The sequence below is a fragment of the Leucopleurus acutus genome (genome assembly GCF_964270905.1).
Source record: "Leucopleurus acutus genome assembly, chromosome: 2".
Lineage (NCBI taxonomy): Eukaryota > Metazoa > Chordata > Mammalia > Artiodactyla > Delphinidae > Leucopleurus > Leucopleurus acutus.
This window is the reverse complement of record NC_139143.1, coordinates 68,906,037-68,929,098: the sequence shown is the minus strand read 5'-3', so window position 1 is coordinate 68,929,098 and position 23,062 is coordinate 68,906,037. Positions and strand designations below refer to the sequence as shown.

The following is a 23,062-nucleotide window of genomic DNA, read 5'->3' as shown; positions in this document are numbered from 1 at the left end:
ACTTCATCCTTCTTGACACACTTTCATCACTGAGCTTACAAAACTTGGCTCACTCAGTTCTCCAGCCTCCTCACTGGATTCTCCTTACTCTTCCTGTTCTTCCTTCTCTTAAACACTGAAGTGTCCCAGAATTTAGTTCTTAGACTTCTTTATTATCACTTACTCTCTTAATGTGGCTTAAAGTAACATCATCAGTGACATCCACATTTCCTGGTGAATTCCAGCCTATTACAGTGAGTCCCTACTCAGTTTCTCCACTCGGATATCTGTTAGTTTTTTTCTTCCCTCTAATACTACCTGCTCCTTCTCTATTCTTCCCATCACAATAAACGGCAACTCCATTTTTCCTGTTATCTACACCAAAAACTTTGGGATCACTCTGCATCTAAACTATCAGCAAATTTTTCTGCCGTTACCTGTAGTATATATCCCACATCCAGATATACTTCCCCCTCTGAACATTAGTGTTTGCTCTTTCCTTTGCCTGGAACACTCTTCCTCCAGATATCCATGTGGTTTACTCCCTCACATCCTTGAGGTCTTTGTTCAAAAATCATCTTAGGAGGAGAAGCCTTCCCTTACGACCATACATAAAACAACAACCACTCCCCCACAATCTTCATCACCCTGACCTTACCCTGCCCAATTTACTTCATAGCAATTATCCCTACTTGACACAGATAAAGGCATACATGTATATTATATATGTGTGTGTATGTGTGCAGTGATGTCTGTTTTCCTCTCAGAACAAATGAGTAGGGACTATTTTTTTGTTCAATGTTTTATTTATCCCCAGAGCCTAAAACAATGCCTCGTACCTAGTAGGTACTCAGTATTCTCTGCAGAATTTCATGTTATACTATTTTTATTTTTTATCTGTGACCACTGCCTCAGATAAAGTTTAAGAAAATGTTAAAGATTATGTAAATATTTTTCAGCTCAAAAGAAAAAGTAAATGATAATTCCAACATAAAAAGAAACATTTTAGCTGAAAAATGTAAAACTTTTATTTTTTAAAGGGCTCTCTACTAATAAATTTCAAGAGTTATTTCCAAATGCATAACCTTTTCATAATCTTAATTATTATTTGATTGAAATTAGTAGTTTTTGTATATAGAGTAAATGAGGTAACTGATATTTTTCAATTTTTCTTAGTATTGTAAAAAGAGATGCAATTAGGAAAGCAATGTTCACTTTTGCTTATGGAAGACTTTACTCTCATTCCGTTTAATTACTTAAATACTCTTAGAGAACTCTATGTGTCTAATTCGTCATAGTTAAATAGAAGCATTTGGGTGTGTAAGTATGTATAGTTTTTCATAATTTAATGATCAGTAATTTTTTGGAGTAATTTGTTTTCAGTATTCCTCTATGAGACATGTGTTTTATTTATACCCTTCTGTCTTTAATGTATAATCAGATTCTTACTATGTTCTGTTTTATTACTATCTTTTCACCTTTCTTTTCCTATCTGTGTCAGAATTTCTAAGGGGGCCTGAGATAGCTTTGCTCCGTAAGCGCCTGCAACAACTGAGGCTTAAGAAGGCTGAGCAGCAGAGGCAGCAGGAGCTAGCTGTGCGTACCCAGCAACAGCCTTCCACTTCTGATCAGTCTTCTCGTGAGGGCTCTTCACAGGACCCTCAGGCTTCAGGTTATTAATGTCCAGTGTCCTTAAGCAGCTCGTAGAGTTGGTTTTTTAACACTGCTGCTGTGTAATAAGATGCTTCCCTTTTCCCCTTCCAAAGAAAGCTGATGCGCTTGCAGCTTCTCCCTCCGTTTCTTGCATATGGTGAAATTTACCATCACATCCTAGAGGGACAGATTGGCAGCAGCACTTGCTAGAGAGACAAATATAAAATAGTCCATTATTTTATTTGTAGTTTTAGAGAAGGGCAAATATTTATTACTTTTATGGCTAATGAGATACTATGTGATAATCTAGTGAACTTAGAGCCTGCATTGATAGTTCTGTTGAAATTTCCTATATGCTGAGATGATAACTGTACTTATGGCTCCTAGCTCCTCTTCTTTCTTTTTTTTTGCTTTGAAAGTTAACCAGTATTTCTATTCCCATATAAACCTAGTACTGATAGATTTTAGAATTATAATGTTGTTTGGCTGTTCTAGCATGCTGACTCAATCATCCCCTTCTGTAATTATTTGAAAATTTTCAATATTTGCTTACTTATTCCTCCTACACATAATCAACTTTCTGGTATACTGGGCAACAAAAATATTCCAGTTTTATGTTCCTGTTTTTATGTGATAAAACTCTGATAAGACAGTAATAATCTGTGTCACTCTCTTTTTCATTGAGTATTTTAGTGGCTCAAGTTTTTTTTTATGGCCAAAAAGCTCATGATGCTCAATAAACATTTGTTGAAAGAATTAGTGAAAGATATCACATAAAATAATCTGTCAACTTAATTCTTTCAAGATGGATAGTAGATACTATGTATCCTGTACTATAGGTACTATAGTAAGTGCTATCATACTAACGAGATTATACTACTTTGATACACTTTGTTTTGGCACCCTAAGGAGTGATGAGTTGGGAATTAATCACTTGGAGAACTCTGATTAAATTACTTGGAATTAATCTGTTTATTGGTAGAACTGGACAACCTCCAGTTTATAAATATCTGTTCCACTAAGTGCTGTGGTAATAAAAGCATATTATATAATACCATGGTGAAAAAAAATAGATTTAAATAACTGCAATATAGGTGTGATGTTTGGAACAAATTATGGACCTGATTTTTAACTTAGTGTTATATTAATAGAGAGAATATCAGTCAAGCAAAGAAGATGTCTCTCTCTCTGTCGGTTTTTTTTTTTTTTCTTACTATAGGGAAATCTTTTCCTATACTTAAAACTCACAAGAAAGTTTGATTAGATTACAGTTGTGACATTTAATAATAAAAATTTTGCTATGATTTTGTGCTGTGTATAAAACTCTAGCTCAGGGGTTTTAAAAGTAAAAATATACAACATATAAAACAATAAGAAGGAAGATAAAATATCCCTACATGTATAAATATTTTTTAAATACTGAAATTTAGCAGATAACAAACCAAGTATTAAAGTGAATTTGAGTATAAAGCAAAACTGTCTACATTATCAGTAGGGAAATGTACATTGTGGACATTAGGAAAATATTGACACTCAGTCTTTGTATCTAGTTTATCAATTTGAATCAAAGCAAGTTCTTTATAGAATCAGAAAGGTTTAGTGTGATTATATGGTCTTTGTAAAATAAGATGCTCTTTTCCCAACTCTAAGCATCATTCTTATTAAATAGTGCCTAGTTTGATAACCAGTATATTTTAAAAAGCCAAATTTGAGTTAGATGCCTTGCCAGTTTTGAAGTTGAGAAACATGTTATCTTAATTTTGTTATTAAACAACTTACTTGGGCTGCTGAGGCTGCCCACGTGGACCAATATTAGAGGCCCTTAGTGCTGTCACTCAGTGTATGTTGCTCCCTTCACCTACAAGGTGAAATACGTCATCTATGTCATACGCTTTTAACATAGCATTCATATGAGACCCCTAGTAAGTCTAACCTGTAACATGGCCTGGGTTCATTTGTTAGTGTTACTTTTATCTTATTCTATCCTCATATGTTAGGAACACTATTTGGTAATTAAAAACTTTAAGAACAGTTAAATAATGTATTGTTAGTTTGTTACAAAGGGCAACTAATAAAGTATATATATTTTGTCCATTTAGTAAATTTTGGATGCGAGGAAAGATGAGTTGACTTAATGCAAAATTCTTCATTTCAAAACATTCAAATTATAAAAATACAGAATAGGAATTAAATTTATGAAATTCAACAGGGAGATAGGTTTTATTTGAATAACAATTAGCAAAACAGTTTCTTATACTTCATGATGTATGAATACAATTTTGTGTATGTATATTATGGACATTAATTGATCCATTCACTCATGCTAGATGTTACTACTAAAATCATCAATATAGAATAGCACAGAATTAACATTCTAGATTTTAACTTTTTAACACTAGAAGACTGCAATTCTCATAAAACATTTTCCCATTATATGTTGTTGTCTTCACAGTGTCAGCAAGTGATGATACTGTCAATAAATGATACTTCTGTCATTTTCTCACCTATTGAAGCCTTTTAGGTATAAGATATTCAAAGGAGCCATTAATGTGATTTGGAAACCAAGAAATTTTAACAAGTGTAGAATTTCTGAATGATTACATTGTCTGATAAATACTTCATTCTCTTTTCAAAATATAGGACTCATGAGAATATTTTGTGAAAGGCTAAGTGTAAGATGAATCTGCCTAATACCTAATTTCTGTAGGAAAATGGGATCAAGCCATCAAGCCATTTTATAGAAATAATCTACATTTTAATGAGATCAAATGGGAAGGCGCGTGATGGCAATATTTCTTGGCAGTTGGAAACTAAAACATCATTCCAAGGCGCCAAGTGCTATTTAAAATGAGCTAAATAAGATAGATGTTAAGGTATGTTTAAACAATGGTTTCCCCCCCTTCTTTTCAGCTGTGAAATCAGAATTTCATGGAGAAGTTCTAATATAAAATACATAAAAGTGACACTGTTGTGATTGAACATAAAGAGAGTTAAGAAATGACAACCCAACTCCTGTCCTTCTTGCCACCCCCAAGCCACCTCTGCTCTCTGAAGCACACTTTGAAAACCACTCCTCTAAAAGAATTTTTGACACCTGTTAATGATAATTATTCATAGCTAATTTCCAAACTTTTTATTTTTCAAAGTCAGTGTATATATGTTTTAAAAATATTTTCAGTTTAGTTTTTTTTAAAAAGTGCACTTTTTTCTAGGCTTTTAGGAAATACATCACAACTCATTTCTAGTCTTCCATTTTTTTTTCTTTTTTTAATCATAAAGAGATGAATTTGCCTTCATCAGATCACTGCCTGGGTGTTAGACTGACTGAGTTCTTGTCCCTGGCCCTATGACAAATGACCTTGGGCAGGTCGTTTGGCTGCTTTATGCCTCAGTTTCCCAATTATTGATTTATTTAAGTAGCGTGGCCTGCCATAATTTATAGAGATGGCATAAGAATGGGATAGAGAATACTGTATAAAGTTTTTATACTCCTAACTAGAACAGTACACATAGTAATGGACTATCTTAATTATAGTGACTTTAACTTACTACCTCAAGATGTCCTCATTTTATGGCCATGTAAGGTTGATAGCATTCAGGGTATTTTTTTTTTTTTATTTCCGGTACGTGCGGGCCTCTCACTGTTGTGGCCTCTCCGTTGCGGAGCACAGGCTCCGGACGCGCAGGCTCAGCGGCCATGGCTCACGGGCCCAGCCGCTCCACGGCATGTGGAATCTTCCCAGACCGGGGCACGAACCCGTGTCCCCTGCATCGGCAGGCGGACTCCCACCCACTGCGCCACCAGGGAAGCCCGCGTTCAGGGTTTTGAATGAGCTGTATGTATGTTTATCAGATGAATGCCGTAAACAGCTATGGCAGAGGCATTCAGCATATGGCTGATTTTAAACCCAACTCTTTTTTTCCATTTCAGGTCCCCTGAAGTCATGGGTTGCTGGCTCCTGCTCAGAGTGACAACACCCTGTGGAGTCTGCTGGTACTGGCCCAACCACCACAGAGCCCCACTGGAGCATGGAGCCAGCCTAGAGAGGGTGTCAGGTAGGAACTGTTTTTTCACTTTATGGCACGGTTTTGCCGATTGGAAAAGAAAAAAGTAAATTTTATACCCCTTAAAGGGTATAAAACATTGGTGAATATTTTAAAGGGCTTTTCAAAACTGAGCCATATTGGAAAAAATCAGCACTTACCCTGTCCTGTGCAAGCAGGTTCTATACAACATCCAGTTCCCCACAGTGTCCGTGATGTCAGTTACACGTAGCTCTTCTCAAACGGATGCGTTTGACCCAGGTTTTTAGTGATTATAATAACATACGCAGTTAGTAAATCAGATGTAATGTTGACATAGTTCTGCAAGTACTTCTTAACTACTTTGAATGATAGGGTCCTGAGCAAAACAGTGATGGGGCTCTTGGCACTTTAAATGCGGGACCATGCTCCATGTTTTTCAGAACAGCCTCCTATCATCATTTTTCGTTCAACACCATGTTTCTGAAAAACAAGCAAGTAATAACATATATGCTGTCTAAGTAGTTTACATGGATTATCTCATTAAATCTTCGCAAGAACAGTATGTGGTAGATATTGTAATTATCCCCATTCTACAGATGGAGAAACTGAGACTTAGAGACGTTAAATAACTTGCCCACGGTTACAGTATTACTGAGTAGGAAAGCCAGATTTGAACCCAGGGAGTCTGACTAAAGAGTTCTTGTTACTTAGATTATAATTCCTTATTTTTTTCTACAGTTGAAAAAGTTCAGATGTCAAGGGGCTAAAGAATTTTCTCAAAACTAAAACACGAAATTTTTGGAGATACACAGTAATTAACCATGAGACACCTTGAGCTTAGACTGAAGGAGCTTTTGCTTAAAGTTTATCTCTACTTTAAAAATAATAATAATCTAAGATATTTCCAATAGGCTGACCAACTGTATTGCATTTTGTAATAAATTATCATTGGACCATATGGTCAGATTTTTATTTTGTGATAGTGCTTTCTAGAAGACATTTCACAGAAAGATGGAATAGAGTATGCAAACACTGAAGCAATCAGCATTGAACTAATACTTGTTTGTCTTTTTAATATTAGATATTCTGATGATTATTGTGTTAACATTTGGAAATATTTCTGTAAGTTGGAAGATATGGGTATTGTATTTCTGAATATCTAGTGATATAGAAACATTTTACTTCAAATGTTTTATGTGACAGGAAAGTAATCCTTCCAAAAACAGTTGCATGGTATCCAAAATTAAAAATAGAGTGGAAGCAATGATCAAGAAGGATTTCTTCTTAAAGATTGGTCTTCAACATGGAAAGAACGACAACTCCCCAGATATACACGATATCTGTGACAGACTGTAAAAACCAAAACAGAAGCCCTTTTAGCTTAATATCTTTTTGTCTTAACCTAAACTTTGTTAATATTTTAAATACTTCAAGAGTTTGAAAACACACAATTTTGTGGAGATGATAGCATTCTAGATCCTTTCTCAATGTGTTTTATTTAAAAGCTTACATAACATGCACTTTAATAAGATTTGTACGTTCCATAATATTCATGAAAATATTAAATATTTGAAAAAAGATTGCTTGGAGAGTTATTACTTTTCTGAGGGTTCTTAATGAGAGTATAATGAAATGTATAACAAATCCAAAGGGATAAAAAATATTTCATAAGAGGCTTTCTAGGAAGATTTTCCAATATTTATTTCACTGTGAGTCACATTTTTATTGTTTTTCTTAAAGAATATAATTTTGTTTGTCTCTAAAGACTGACTCATCTGCTCTTCAAAAAGAACATAGATAGGAATGTTGTATCTAACTCTGAGATGGATATTTGAGAAGTCTTAGAAAAGCAAAGCAAAGCATGGCTAGATTAGGGAACCGAATAAAATACTATCATTCCTGCTTTCTTTTTTCTATAATACAGATTTGTTGAGCTGAATATTCTGATGAAGAGGTGATAAGTAAGGATACTTTAAGTAAAAGCTATTATTTAAATAATGATCATGCTTTATCAAAATCTAGTAATACAAAAATCTATGAGCACACTGGTTATCTCAGAAGGTAGACAATTTAAGATTGATACCAGTAGTCCCAGTAGCAGAATTCAGACTTTTTAAAGTGTACAGACTGAAGCAGTCAAGTGGTATAAAATTGCTGAGAATCAAGGATATTTAAGAAACTCTTAGCTATTGAGTTAAGGACACTCTTAAATCAAAATATTTACATTTGGGGGAATAATGTGCCACTATGAATAGAAACCGATCAGTCAAAAGTGCAGAGTTTTTGTTTTATTAACAGCATTTGCTATGAACAGAGCATAGGCTGTTAGAAACTAGGAATTATTCTTACAGTTAGTAGAGAGCTATGCTTGCTATCCACATTTTCCCTCTTCCTGTAGCTTCACTAGCACACTAGAACCCAAGCCAGGAATAGTAGCCACCTCCTTCTGTTCCCTAGTGCCTTTCTTAGTTACCAGGTCCCTAGGATGACCAGGAAGGAAGGAGAGTGTTGGATCTAAAAATGGGACTTGTCCTCTGTCACATAGCTAATTATTGTCAAACCAGGGTTGGAATCAACACTGAATAACTCTAGACCGGTGCTTTTCCATTTTATCATGCTGCCTTTCATTATACCAGTGTTTTTCAAGCAATAGAACCCATTTATTTATAAAACAAATTATTGTACATAGAAATCCAAAGGATAAAAATAAAATGTTCTGTTTGAAGCCAAGGTGGAAAGCATGAAGCCCAGACCATAAGCCTTCTCGTTGCCTCTCTTTTCCTTTTCTCACCGGGCACCTAAAGAAACCTAAGCCTTCACAGTACAGTTTTAACATGCACAACATACCACAGAGTTTTAAAAGTCATCTATGTTTCTGTAATGGTAATTACTTCATTGAATATTTCTCTTATAAACTATTTTCTTTGTCATAAATCTTCACTGGAGCTCTTTTTTCAGCTCAAGATAACATCTAGCTAAGTGTAGTGAACATCTTATTTCAGGCTCTGAATCCTCCAATCCAAAATTAAAGCCATCTTGAGGAGCTGGAGAGAGGGTTTGAGAAGATCAAGGAGTCTTCCCTTAGCGAGGGAGATACACTGTTTCTATTTTATCTACCTTGCACCTTGTGCCTGTGCTAAATGAATTTGATAAAAGGTATATGCATGGAAGTAGAAGAATATTTTCTCAACTCATTCTCAAAGTTGCTAAACGCTTGCCTGGAATAACATATCTTAAGCACATGGCCCTGCTTACTCACTGCTTGGGAAACACACCACAGTACTTACTTCTATTCCCCAACCTTATACATTTGTTTCTTAAGCTTAGAGATGATCATAACATTGCTGTGCAGTTTTCTGCTGCTTACTTTTAAGTTGAAATCTCATTTTTGTTTCAGATTCTCCTTCTTCTGTGGTTAACAAACAGCTCGGATCCATGTCACTTGACGAGCAACAGGGTGCGTGCAACAGGAGATGCGCTATGCCCATCCATCCATAGTTTTATGGCAATGCATAAACCAAGCTCTCTCTCACTTTTTCAAAGCATTTCATTTTGATTATGGTCTGATAGTCCGTATTTTGTGGGCTGAATTACCTTAGGTGGTATTATGCACAAAGGGCCTCCTTGGCCTATACAAATTATTTTCTGTGTAAGCTAATTTCTACCTTTGGCCCTTTATGCCAACTTTGGAATCTCTTCCTATAATGGTATTATAATGGATATAATATCGATCCTTTTTTTAATTCTAGCTATCATAAAATTGTGTAGAACTGTGGATGTGAGGTTAGCATATTACCTAGTGGCTAATTTAGAAAAAGTTATTTGAACATAGTAATGTTCTGTATTACTGCATTGCTATAATAATGATACTTGATTTTGTGTCTCACTTATCTGGTAGTTAAACTCCTGATAGCTTTAACTTTAAGGAATACAATTATGAATGCAGAGATAAGCTCCAAAGCCACCAATCAGAAGGGAAAGTAGCTTCCACTTCCACTTGCACTTTTGAAGTAGGAGAGGTATAGAATCCACCTTGAAGCCTTGAGCGGAGGCTGATGAAGTAGATTTTACAAATATTTTTAAAAAATTAAAAAAGAATAACTTAGCACTAGAGCCGTAAGCTTTAGTTGGCTAAAAGTTTACATATGTAGGATGACTCATAGGTCAACAGTATCGGGGAAATGAAATATTGAGGAAGTACCTATTTAGTGTGAAATAGATCTAATTTTAACTGTCTTCTTAGAGAATTATTCAGAAACTAATTTCGAAACAAATTAGAAAACTTCTGTACATCTGATCTTACTATTCTTTATAGACCTGAGTTGACAGATATTTGCTATAGATTTTTCTGTTCTTGAGAATGAATGAATGAATTAGTAAATGAATTTGAGAACTAAGAAATTATGCGTGCTTTATCTTTATACATTTATTGTAGAGGTATTATCAGTAAAGCATAATTAAGGTATAAAACAATTATAGCACTATATTATAATATATTTTACTACTGTTTAAAACTGCCCTCTAATGAAATAATCTGTTTTTGGTAAGGCTATATGAATGTAAATACTACCAGAGAGTTTGTAGCCAAATTCATATTTTATTTAATCTTACAGAATAATTTCCATAGAATTACACTGAATATTATATTTAAGTTGGTAATTAATGTACATATGTTACGGCATATGACAGAAAGAGATGAGAATATAGGATAACTCCCATATTTTTGCCATCAATGCCTGGGTAAATGATGGTGCCATTTACTAGGGTAAACTAGTTCGGAGGCAGAAATCAAAAGGTTCTTTATTTTTTTGGCCATGTAAAGCGTGATATGCCTTTTAGTCATATGAGTAGAGATGTTATATAAAAGGTCAGATATTGCATAGGTTTGGCAGAAGCTGCATGATGATAGACCGTCATCAATGTAGCTTTGCAATAAGTTCTCTGAGCAGAAATGTTCTAATGACAGTATATCCAAATGAATTAAATCCTGAGCTTTTACATGCCTTTTTGTTCAGCAGGATGACATCTTTTAAAGTACTGGGGACTTCTACATTATAGGCTCATATTACCTAAAGATAACCTCTACTATACAAGTTAACAGAAACTTCCCACAACTGTCTTTCTCACCTGGACTAATGCAGTAACCTCTTAACTGCTTTCCTCACATCCACTCAGGCTGTATCTCTTCTCTACCAACAGCCAGAGTGAACTTTTAAAAATGTACATCTAATCATGTCTTTCATCTGCCTAAAACTTTTAAACTGTGTGCATTTGCCCTTAGGCAATCTAAATCCATACCACTTGGCTTGCAGAGCTGTACATGACCTGGCCCCTTCCCTCACTCACTAAGCTCTTGCCAATTAAGCCTTCTTTCAATTTTTCTAACACTCTAAGCTCGTTTCCCTCTCAAATCTCTTGTATATGGTATTCCCTCTACCAAAAATGCTTTTCCCTTTAGCAACTTGTACTCATCAAAACTCACTTAGATATTACTTTCCCAAAAGTAATATGACATTCTAATCTGAAATAGTTCTCCCCTCTTTTTCTCTTTGTGACCTGCTATATTCCTTCATTGCATTTGTCAAAATTTGTAATCATACGTTTATTTAAGGGATTGTTTGTTTAACTGCCTATCTTTCTCTGTGTTCTCTAAATGTTTTCATTCACTATAATATATTCAGTGCCTAACATCATATCTGTTTTCATTAAACAGTAAATATTTGTTGAATGAATGAGTAAATCAATTCTTTAAGCAGTGGGATGCTATAGAAATTATTCCAGCTTGGGAGAAACATGACCAGATTTATGTCTTAGATCATTTTGGCAGCTTTATAGATGCCTGATTGGAAGGGAATAAAATTGAAAACAGCAAGACTACATAAGAGGCTATTGCAGTAGGCCAGGTGAGAGATGATGAGGGGTCCAATCTAAGGTGATAGCAGTGGGAAATGAGAAGAATAGACAGATTTTAAAAAATATTTAAGAGCTAGAATTGATGGGACTTTGAGACTGATTAGTTATTAAAAATGAGAGAATGATATCCAGGTGTCTTGATAGGGTGATAGATAGTAATACTGAACCAAGATAGGGATTTCAGGAGAAACAGCCAGTTATAGGGAGGAAAAGGTACATGCGATTTTCTTGATATGTTGAGTTTGAAGTACCTTTGGACATCCAAATGTAGAAATATCATAGACAGTTGGATGGAGATATGATATGTTTCTGGAAGTCAACAGAGAAGCCTGAGATGGAGATAAAAATTAGGAATTGTCAATTTACAGATGACAGTTGAAACCACGAGAGTAGATAAAATTGTCTAGGAAAAGAGGAAAGTCTATGCTACAAGGAGGAAGCAGCGAAAAGTATCTGGCTAAGGAGACAGAAAAGGAATGATCAGAGAAATAGGGCAGAAAGAATGCCATAACCAACGTCAGGAGAAAAGAAAAGTTCAAGGAGGAACTGGTCAGTAGTGCATTGTGAAGCAGTGAAAGGAGAGAGAAATGTTTTTGAATTTGGCACTATGTGGGTTACTGACTGCTTCGGCACTGCAGTTATATGTGGAGGCAAAAGCCAGATAGCAGTGGTTTGAGGAGAAAGATTTCTTTAAAAAAGTGGACACATTGGGATGTAGATGACTTTCAATAAGCTCGATTAAGAATGAAAAGATAGAGAAAAGGTAATGTCTGGGAGGGAGTTACAATTTCAAAACTGAGCATGTTTATAAAATAAGAATCTTTGTAGAAGAGGTTAAAGGTATAGTGAATAGTTGATGTCCCCAGATAGGCTATTATTTCAAGTTTTAATCTTTGTCAAGACCCTTGTTCTCTATTTTACCCTGTAGAATGGAAAAAGTAGTACATTTAATAAGTTTTTTCCTGAATATATCTCTAATGATTATTTTAAGCATATTTTAAATGTCTTTTTCATACTTTTAAAAGACACAATATATTTTTTAATTGATAATTCAGTTTTATATTTACCTGACAGTATTCATCTTCCAGCTGTCCAGGTGCTTTTATTTTACATGTTGCTTAATTTAATTTCCCATAGTAGTTCATAGATTTTCTTTCTTTTTTTTTTTTTTTTGATTTATTTTTTGGCTGTGTTGGGTCTTCGTTGCTGCGTGCGGGGTTTTCTGTAGTTGCGGCGAGCGGGATCTGCTTTTCATTGCGGTGCGATGTCTTCTCATTGCGGTGGCTTCTCTATTGCAGTGGCTTCTCTTTTGTGGAGCACGAGCTCTAGGCGAGCGGGCTTCAGTAGTTGTGGCTTGCAGGCTCAGTAGTTGTGGCTCGTGGGCTCTAGAGCACAGGCTCAGTACTTGTGGCGCACAGGCTTAGTTGCTCCGTGGCATGTGGGATCTTCCTGGACCAGGGATAGAACCTGTCCCCTGCATTGGCAGGTGGATTCTTAACCACTGTGCCACCAGGGAAGTCCTAGATTTTCTTTATTTTGAGGGATTACTAGGCTAAACATGTTACTAATAAAATTTTTAAAATTGTAATTGACTTGTTTCATTGAAAAGATTTCTTTGCTTTCAACAATTATATACACATTATTGAACTGGTTGATTGCAAACAGTGTTTTTGCTTATTTATCTTGAATTTTTTTAAAAAGCACCACACTTTGTCTAATATATTTAATGTAAACCTTAAGGCCATAAATGCAGCTGCCTGGTTGCCTCAATAGTTTTTATTTTCTTTTATCAAAATAGTTTTTAAAGAAATAAATGATAGGGAAATAAGTGTACAGCATGCACATTGTTTTTATCCTGTGATAAAATACTTTGCGCTACTCTCCAAATTTAGGGCTGTGGGTACACACATTGACAACCCTTCTGTGCTAATTAGAAAGTATTTGAATAAGCACAGTTATATCTGTCATGCATTTTGTTTAGTTTGAACAATATATTTTAATGAGTAGTTTTGATTTTCCTTTTATTTATATCTCTGTTATAACTACTATATTTTAAGGGGGAAAATCCTCTTTGGACATATTTCTCTTGCCTCTTACTAAAACTAACAAATTTTTCCTGTTAAAAATATTTAGGCCAGAAATTCCCCCTTCTTTTATTAACAATAACAACAATAACAAAAGAAACCCATAATCTTAACATTTAATTTTTGAGAGGATATGAGGAATTAATTTTGCCTGAGTTTTAAATTTTGGCCATGACTATAGCGAGTTACTTTATATTCATTTTACAGTGATAATCATTAAGTGGAAGTTGATAATGCCATTAAATTTGAAACTTACACCTATAGGCAATTGTGCATCTGTCAGACACTCATTTTCTACTCTAGATTTAAAGAAATAAAAATGCTAATTTGTAGGCATTAGAAACATAAATGCTAATTATCCATTATTTTATATAAACAGACTTCTTTTGACATTAATAAAATGTTTACTCACAGAAAGAGACTTGTGGATGATCAGAAAGCAGTGAAACAGATTTTACTAAACCTACTAGGGTAGATTGGGAATGGAAAAACTGGACCTGTCTTGCATTAAGTATTATTCCCTTAAGATTATATACTGGGCTTCCCTGGTGGCGCAGTGGTTGAGAGTCCACCCGCCGATGCAGGAGACACGGGTTCGTGCCCTGGTCCGGGAAGATCCCACATGCCGCGGAGCGGCTGGGCCCATGAGCCATGGCCGCTGAGCCTGCGCATCCGGAGCCCCTGCTCCGCAACGGGAGAGGCCACAACAGTGAGAGGCCTGCATACCGCAAAAAAAAAAAAAAAAAAAAAAGATTATATACTGTCACCAAGTTGAAATTTTATTTTAATAATATCATCTTGATGATAGTACATCAAGCAATATTTTAAGTTGCCATTAAATGTACTTTGACAACTCTAATTTTTATTAAATAAATATCAAATGATTGAAGACTGCTGTATTAGTGGGACAGATAAGTTCAGTATTCATCACACTGGACTACCTCTGTATATGTCGTATTTTAAATTCTAGAAAATAAAGTTAGTGAAATCAGACTTCATTTAGATTTTTTTTTATATTCCTTAGAACTAGTTATCACTCAGTTGCTTAGAATGAAGTAGCTAATCCCCTTTTCCCCAACTACTAGTCTAGGTTCTTAAAATTAGTGATGTATTTCATCTTTTGGAAGTTAAACACTATTTAATTTTTATTGCATATGCTTACTTGTTCCACTCTCCTGCTAACCAAATCAATATCTATATTTCTAGTTAAATTGTTTTCTAACTCAGAATTGTCTATGATAAAAATAACTGACATTTATTGAGTTTTTAATATGTAACTGGCACTGTGTTAAGAATTTTGTATGTATTATCTCATTTGTTGTAATTTAATGAGGTGAATACTAATGTAATCCTCATTTTACTGGTGAAGAAACCAAGACTCCAAGAAATATGTAAAGACAAGTGAAATAAGTGGTAGAGCCATATTTGTATATCTGTTTCATTAGTTCAACTCATATTAAATGCCTGTTACCTTGTAGCAAATACTGGGCTTGGCACCAGTTTGCATGAATGAATAAAGTTAATGCTCCCTGTGCTTGGAACAGAGTTGATTAATAATAATGATAATAATAATAGAGTTGATTAACCATAATAATAACAACATAGACACTTACATTACATTTTCTTTGTGCCAAACATTACTTTGAGCAATTTTTATATGTTTATTTACTTAATCCTCACCAAAGCCATATACAACAGGTACCATTATTATCCCCATTTTCAGATGAGGAAACTGAGGTAAAGAGAGGTTAAGAAACTTGTCCAAGGTCACACACTGTGTGTCTGTGTTAGAGATGTGATTCAAATCCAAGCAGCCTGGTTCCAGTGTCTGTGATCATAACCACTGTCCTTTGCTTCATCTAACAGTAAAGACAGGTGATGAGAAAAATAAATACAAGTGTCCTAAGTGTTATAAAAGAGGAAGTAAGGTTCAGTGGGGAGCATATGAATGAGTCTGTCTCTTCTGGTAGGGGGCCAAATAAGGCATTCCTGAGGATGAGACATTTTAGCTGCAATCTGAAAGATGAGTATGAGTAAGTTAGGTCAAGGAGGGGAGGAAAGGGGATCATGAATAGCGTGTGCAGAGGCTCTGAGATAATCACATTAGAATGACTAGAGGAGTCCCAGTATGGCTGGCGTTTGCTCTGGCTTCAAGAGATAGGTAGAGTCCAGACTGAGAAGGACCTTTTAGACTTTTATAAGGTTTTAGATTTTAATTTAGGAACAGTAGGAAACCAATGAAGGATTTAAAAGAGGGAACATGGCCTGATCTGGTTTGTTCTGAATAGAGTATGAAAAATTGATTAGAGACTAATAAATCACTTAGGTGGTTCTTCTGGTAATAAGGATTTTGACCTGATGATAGAAGTAAGGTAGAGATGTAAAGAGGTTCATGACATATTTCAAATGTAGAGTACATGGGATTTGATGAACGAGGCAAAGGATTGAGGAGGAGTCCAGAGTATAAATTGCAGTAACAACTCTGGAATTTCTATGTGGGGGTGTGGTTTAGCAATGGCAATCTGCTTGGAGGGAGCAGGGTCAGGGTGTATCTTAAATCTGTTTTTGTTTTTTGTTTTTGTTTTGTTTTGTTTTTTTGCGGTACGCGGGCCTCTCACAGTTGTGGTCTCTCCCGCTGCGGAGCACAGGCTCCGGATGCGCAGGCTCAGCGGCCATGGCTCACGGGCCCAGCTGCTCCGCGGCGTGCGGGACCCCCCCGGACCGGGGCACGAACCCGTGTCCCCTGCATCGGCAGGCGGACTCTTAACCACTGCGCCACCAGGGAAGAGCTTAAATCTGTTTTTATACAGTAAATGCAGTGTTTTGACTTAGATTATACATTTATTTGTGGTGGTTTGGGAAAGGTAATAATAGAGACTAGCAGGTGACATTTCTAGGGCTGCAAGGGTAACTCCCAAGTTTTGACTGAGTACAATTGATTGGCTACTTCCTGGAATAGGTGACCCTGGAAAAGGAAGAATATATGGGAGAGGATACATAGAAGGAGGTGGAGATCACAAACTTAGTTTGAATATGTTGATTTGAGTTATCTGTGTGAGGCATCCAAGTAGGAAAGTCTGTTGGGCAGTTGATTGTATCGTTGTGGCATTTAGCAAAGATGGCAGAGCTAGAGAAGTAAATTGGAGAATTTTCTGCATGTAGATGATAATTGAAGGTATGAAAGTAGGTGAAATCATCTAGGATGAAAGTAAAAAGTGAGACATCTAAAACATCTCAAAAAAAATCAGAAAAAATTCCAGAATTAAATATTTTGCTAGAGGAGAGCTGATAAAGGAGATGGAGAAGTAGCAACCACATTGGGAGGTAATAGGTAAAGTAGAACAGTGTGATGTCATGAGATCAAAAGAAGAGAAATTTTCAAATACAAGAGAGTTGTCTATTTGCTGCTGAGAGGTCAAGTATAAATGGGTTCTAAAAATTCTCCACTAGATTAATCAACACGGAGGTGATCAATGTCATTAGTGAGGGCAGTTTCACCTGGCTGATAGAGGCCAGAGGAGAGTAGGAGAAGATGAAAAGTACTTCTCAATGGAGATGAGAATTAAGAAAAGTACTTCAAAACGATAAGCAAGGAGGACAGTAGCTGGAGGGGAAAGTGGTTAAAGACAGTGTTCTCCTAAGCTGTCTACCTCATTCGTTCATTTTCACCTGGAAGTCACATTTTATCATTTCATCTGGAAGTCACATTTTATTACATTTGTTCATTTTCATCTGGAAGTCACATTTATTCAGTCAGAGTACGACAGACAGGTTTGATTTTTTAATAGAGAATATAGGTGAGGAAACAGTCATAAAAAGAAAAATCTTGGATGAGAATTTTGGCAGGGTTTATGTGCCATGTGGGGTACGCATTTTTACTTATTTTCTATCTGTTCTCCCTCCAAACTGAAAGTGAACTAGGAATAGAAGACTTTTATGAACAGAGGGGTATAAGACTAGCAGTTCTGAAGTACAGGGAAAGAAAGCCTAGGTAACATAGGTAAAATGACTACTACATTTCAATCCATACATTTTAAATATTAGAGGGAAAATGGAACCAGGCACAGCCTGAGTCTGTATGTATCCCAACCCCACGTTTAAATTCAATTCACATTTCTGTGTTATGTCATGAAAAAAAGGTATTGGATTAAAATTATTGTCATTGATGCACAGGTTGAGTTTTGATTGTCAGGAAGAAAATTTGACTAGGATATTATTTCCAAAAGATTACATAGGAGAGATTTCCTAGTAAATATCAGTATTAAAGTTGCACTTTGTTTTTGGCTTTCATAATTAACTATTGTTAATTTCTGTGTAAAGTCAGATTGCACTAGTGAGAACACTCAATTTTAGAATAAAAGCCTTGCCTCACAGTCACCTATGTGGTGGCTAGGAGTTCTCTGTTTAGAATCTACTCCTAGAAACAGTTTCTGCACTTTGAATCAGAATATGCTTCCTTATACAAATGATTGGAAGACGTGGATATCCAGTAGTCTGAGGTATGCAGAAAAGTTACAGGTTCCTGACCTATAAAATTGGAAAGTTTGCATTGGCCTAGAAATTATACTTGAGAAATTTGCCTTTTCTTCTATGTATGCCAAGCAAGTTGGGGTGCAAAATTTGGGGAGATAGTTGAGCTTTATCATTGCTATGTCAGTGTTTTTTCAGAGGATTTCATCATATATTTTGTTTCCTTTTAGATTGATTTTTATTTTAAACATTTGGCAAAATAGAAAGAAAAATATTGACAAGTTCATTGTGCAATAGAAAATCCCTGAGGCACAGAATATATTATTTCTATATGATCCACAGGATAGCTAAGCTACTGTAGGTGGTTAATAGATGATTGTACAGTTAGAATGGTGACCCAGCAGCAGAGAAAATGTTGGGCATAGTGGTTCTAAACAAATTATTGTGGCCATATGCTACTTAATTATCATCATTTTGATAACTTTGTTTAAATTTACACATAGGATGGGCCTCCAGGGATATCCTAGCTAAAACACCAAACATCCATATCAATATTTAGATGATATACAAACCTAGTTACCAAGATAGCATATTTTATTACTACTTTCAGCATGTTTTTTTAGAACCACAAATGATTAATTTCATAGTTGAAATGCACAGATTGAATGGTTTGAAAATATGTGTATTAACCAAAAAAAAGTTTATTTGTGGTTCTTATTGTGAATCAAAGCTTGAAAGATACCTAATTAAAGTTCAAAGAAGTTGCTTTCAAATTGTATTCCAGCCCATTCTGAGATTTTTTTCTGAGCCAATGCATTAATCTGAAAGGGCTCTTTTGGGAAAGGATCTCTTAAATTTGCTTCCCAGAATCTTATGTTACTGACTATTCACTTCTAACTCCAAAAAATCTTTTACAGGATATTGTCTTGATTTTTATGTGGTTATAACTGTGCTTGCTAAAGCATGTTTTTTTTGTTTTTGTGTTTGTTTTTGCGATACATGGGCCTCTCACTGTTCTGGCCTCTCCCGTTGCGGAGCGCAGGCTCAGCGGCCATGGCTCACGGGCCCAGCCACTCCACAGCATGTGGGATCTTCCTGGACCGGGGCACGAACCCGTGTCCCCTGCTTCGGCAGGCGGACTCTCAACCACTGCGCCACCAGGGAAGCCCTAAAGCATGTATTTTAATGGCTGGTCGTTTGCCTGGATAGAGACTGCTCTAAGCTACTAACATCATCAGTTGTTTTTAATAATTAAACTACAAAGCAATATACATGGCCATCTTAGCAGTGTTGAACAAGTTAAAACTGATTTTTCCCCCCACTACACTGTCCTTGTGCTGAGTGCACCACAATTAATTTTATTCTCCTATAATGTTTTTAGAGTGAGAAGAAATAGTTCAGTCTTTCAGTGCCCTGGAAAACATACAGTGTAGTTTTCCAATACTCTGATACCAAAGTGACAGTTTGGACTACCAGAACTTTTATCAGTTAAAGTTGCTGTTATGAATTATACATCACTTCTGAGAGATAACAATACCAGCAGTTGATATTTCTTAATTAAAATATTTATTTAAGGAATCTTATTTTCTACTGAGTATTCAAATTATTTCCAAGACAGTATAGTAAGTAGGAACTTCATATAGAAAGAAACTTAGGTTACTAGAGAAAAAGAATCTAGCTCATTATCATCATTTCATCATCTATAAAATGGAGATTAAAATATGTGCTACAGAGATTTAACAAAGGATACATATATATCCTGGGACATAGTAATGTTCAAGAAATTTTGGTTATTGTTATGATTGTGCATTCTACATAAAGTCATTGGGTTTGGTGAAGTTCTAAACCCTAAGGCTGTTAAATTAAAATCTCTACTTGTTAAGCAAAATATTTCAGTAATATTAATATATTTCTGTGCATTATATAAGTAAGGCTTTGAATAATACAGTTTTTAGGATGTGTTTGCTAATCCAACTTTTAACACACAGAGCAAGATACAGAAAATTAAAATGGTTACAAATATTTCTTCAAATAAAGTAATAATAAAATTTATTTTTTAGTTCTTTAAAGTAGATTTTTTATAGACCTTTTTAACTTAAAATATGCACTGTATCAGAAATAATTTGTTAATTAATTTAGTAAACCAGTGATCTACATTTCGAAGAAAATTCAATTTGATAGGTTGTATATGGTCAAGAAGAGGAGTATTAAACTAGGAAGAGTAGAATGGAACAAGGCTAGGAAATGGATTTTTAAACCTCGGATATACACTTCCATTAATGCCTCAGTTGAAGAAACCATGTTCTACACTGCATAGTGTTTCTGCCAGAGACATTATTTATATGCAGTCTACAAGGAGATAACTAGACTAGGCGTCTGAAGTATTTGTTGCTAACAGAAATAATGTGATGGGCCAATTTTACTCCAGGCTGATGACTTCATTGACAACTTAAATGAACAAATTCTGTCAACTATAGTCATTTTATAAATTAAATGAGTACTACTACTGTGTTTTACATGATTTTTACTATATTCCAGAGAGATTAAATAATAACTTGGTAGTAGATAACCTAGGAAGAAGGTTTGAATTAACATTGATCATCTCAGGAAGCTTCTTGCTTTTGGAGGTTGGGGGTGCTCTTGGAGGTTGGTAGATATTTTCTACACCATTTTGACCTCTTAACAGCTAGCTATTTGTCTACTATATTCCTTTAGTCATAGCATGCAAATATCTATAGCTGCCTCTAATTTTACTCAAAAAGGAAGTTTTGATACAGCATTTAAATGGCTTCTTTTTTTAAATTTTTGTTGGAGTATAGTTGATTTACAGTGTTGTGTTTGTGAGTTTCAGGTGTTAAATGGCTTCTTAAAACTTATGCTCCCATAACCAAGGTAGATCTATGAAATTTAATCCTACAATTCTCTCACACCTGCTTTTTTCCCCCCTATTTCTTCTCTACTTTAAAAGAAAAATAATAGCAAAGCACTTTACAAAATGTTGTGAGAGATAATGAAAGAAGTAGCCCCAGCTCTATCTCTTAGTTTCCTTGATCATTCATTCAGTCTTTCAGCTATCTTCACCAATTCCAGATCCCTAAGGATGACTGTGGTTTGGGTAGCAGTGGGACAGAAATTTTAGCAACATAACTAAAGAATAAGGGAAAACTGTATGTGGACAAATGACTAACAGCACATTTTTCAAAGATTGTCAAGGATAGGACAGATATTTTAAAAATCCCGTTCAGGAATTCCCTGGTGGTCCAGTGGTTAGGATTCTGGCATTCACTGCCGAGGGATCAGGTTCAGTCCCCAGTTGGGGAACTAAGATCCCACAAATCATGCAGCGTGGCCAAAAAAAGTCCCATTCTTGATAATTTTATGTAAGTTAAAGATATGTTAATTTGGTTATTTTATCAGAATGCCATTTGGTAAAATACGTCCTCTAAAACATTGAATGTAATATTGAATCTTCGAAAGTCGTAATGGATTGTTAATTCTTTTTCCAGCAGCTGTTTATATCAAGGACATAATCATAACAAAAGTAGTACAGTAACAAAGTGAATTTATCATTTGGTAGGCCAGCTTTATAATTGATTCATACTTTTATTTTCAAATAGTAATTAATGTTATAGGAGAGGATTTCTCAGGAGTTAGAAGTGAAGACGTAAGAACTGATAATCCTGAGTTTTATCAGCTTGGCTTCTCATCTCTTGGGGAGAATCCTTTTTCCTTTCTGCTACAGTTCTGTATTTTTAAGTCTTGTTAATTGTCCTCTCACAGGATAAAAGCTAGAGCAGAGTTTCTATAAGAATCTCTTTTAGTAAGTGCTCCACCGTCTTCAAGAGGAATGCAAAAAGATATGTCCTTCATTGCAATATAAAGTGGACCTAATAACCAAAAATCCTAAGTAATTTTGATTTCATTAAGTTGTTAATGCTTTTGTTGATACCGTTTTCAAGACAGAAAGCTTATTTTTAGTACTATTACATCAAGTCCTTGAACTTGTATCGAGAAAACAATTAGGACACAGAAGAGTTTCCTTTCTGCAAGCGACTGGCAGAAATGTTACATGTTTGATTATATAGCAGTTTTTATTCCCTATACATTTTAATGTTCCCCCAAGCTGTTATTCATCATAAAAAGAAAAAAAATTTAAAGCCTTATTCAAATTTGTCTTTGAATATCCATGTACTCCTTTTGGGGGCGGGAGGGGAGAGGTGACTTCAAAGTGGTTTGTATCCATTTCTGTAGAGTTTCTTGATTTTTATTTACCATTTTACAAAGATTTTATATGTTGAGATGGATGTATATTATGATTATCACCTATAGACTCTTAAGGTGGAATTGCCTTTCCATAATTTAGAAAACAAAGTTCTTGCAAGATTAGTCAGGAGAAGAGGATGGAATTATACCAAAACGTACGATCTTATAACATAGAGTTTTAGAAAATAACAGAGCACAATAAATTTTCTTCTCCCGCCTCCTTCCCAATAGTGTACAGGCTGTAATCCCTCCCTAGATTATAAGTCTATGAATTTGAAAGAACAGAAAGAATTTGATAGCATTTAATTGCAGCAAAGTTTTTACTAAACAACTTCTTTTGGAGCCCTTGCATCTTACTTCTCAGTGTTTCTGAAGGAGCCAATGATAGTTATTCTTGATGCTGTAGCAACTGAAGAAAAAGATCCTGAGCGTTCCATTAAATAAAAGTACCAAGTTTATAAAGTATGTCATTGCATGTTAATATTCTTTGATTCCCTAAAAACTAAATATGGTTCTCAAATGTGTGTGATTTTCATCTGAATCAAAGGGAGTCATGTACACAAAGCTAGAAAATGATGCAATGCCACTTTTGAAATATAGAGTGTTTCTATAACACTTGCTTTGAACTTTAAGTGAGAACCATGCAGATGTGAGAAAGAGTTATGACAAGGACA

At 35.2% G+C, this 23,062-nt stretch overlaps 1 protein-coding gene across 5 annotated transcripts in view; it reads left to right on the top strand.

Annotated features, from left to right (window-relative positions):
• The window catches only part of DCAF6 (DDB1 and CUL4 associated factor 6), a 170,757-nt gene that overhangs the window by 98,163 nt on the left and 49,532 nt on the right, over positions 1–23,062 (top strand). For 2 of the 5 annotated variants that reach the window (XM_082832674.1, XM_082832673.1), the window contains one exon: positions 9,056–9,115. The exons of 2 other annotated variants lie outside the window; for them this stretch is intronic. In XM_082832674.1, coding sequence (XP_082688800.1) covers positions 9,056–9,115 — 60 coding nt within the window. Of the gene's footprint in view, positions 1–1,480; positions 1,652–9,055; positions 9,116–23,062 lie in introns of all 5 variants that reach the window. One more of the 5 variants, XM_082832677.1, reaches the window with a different exon arrangement.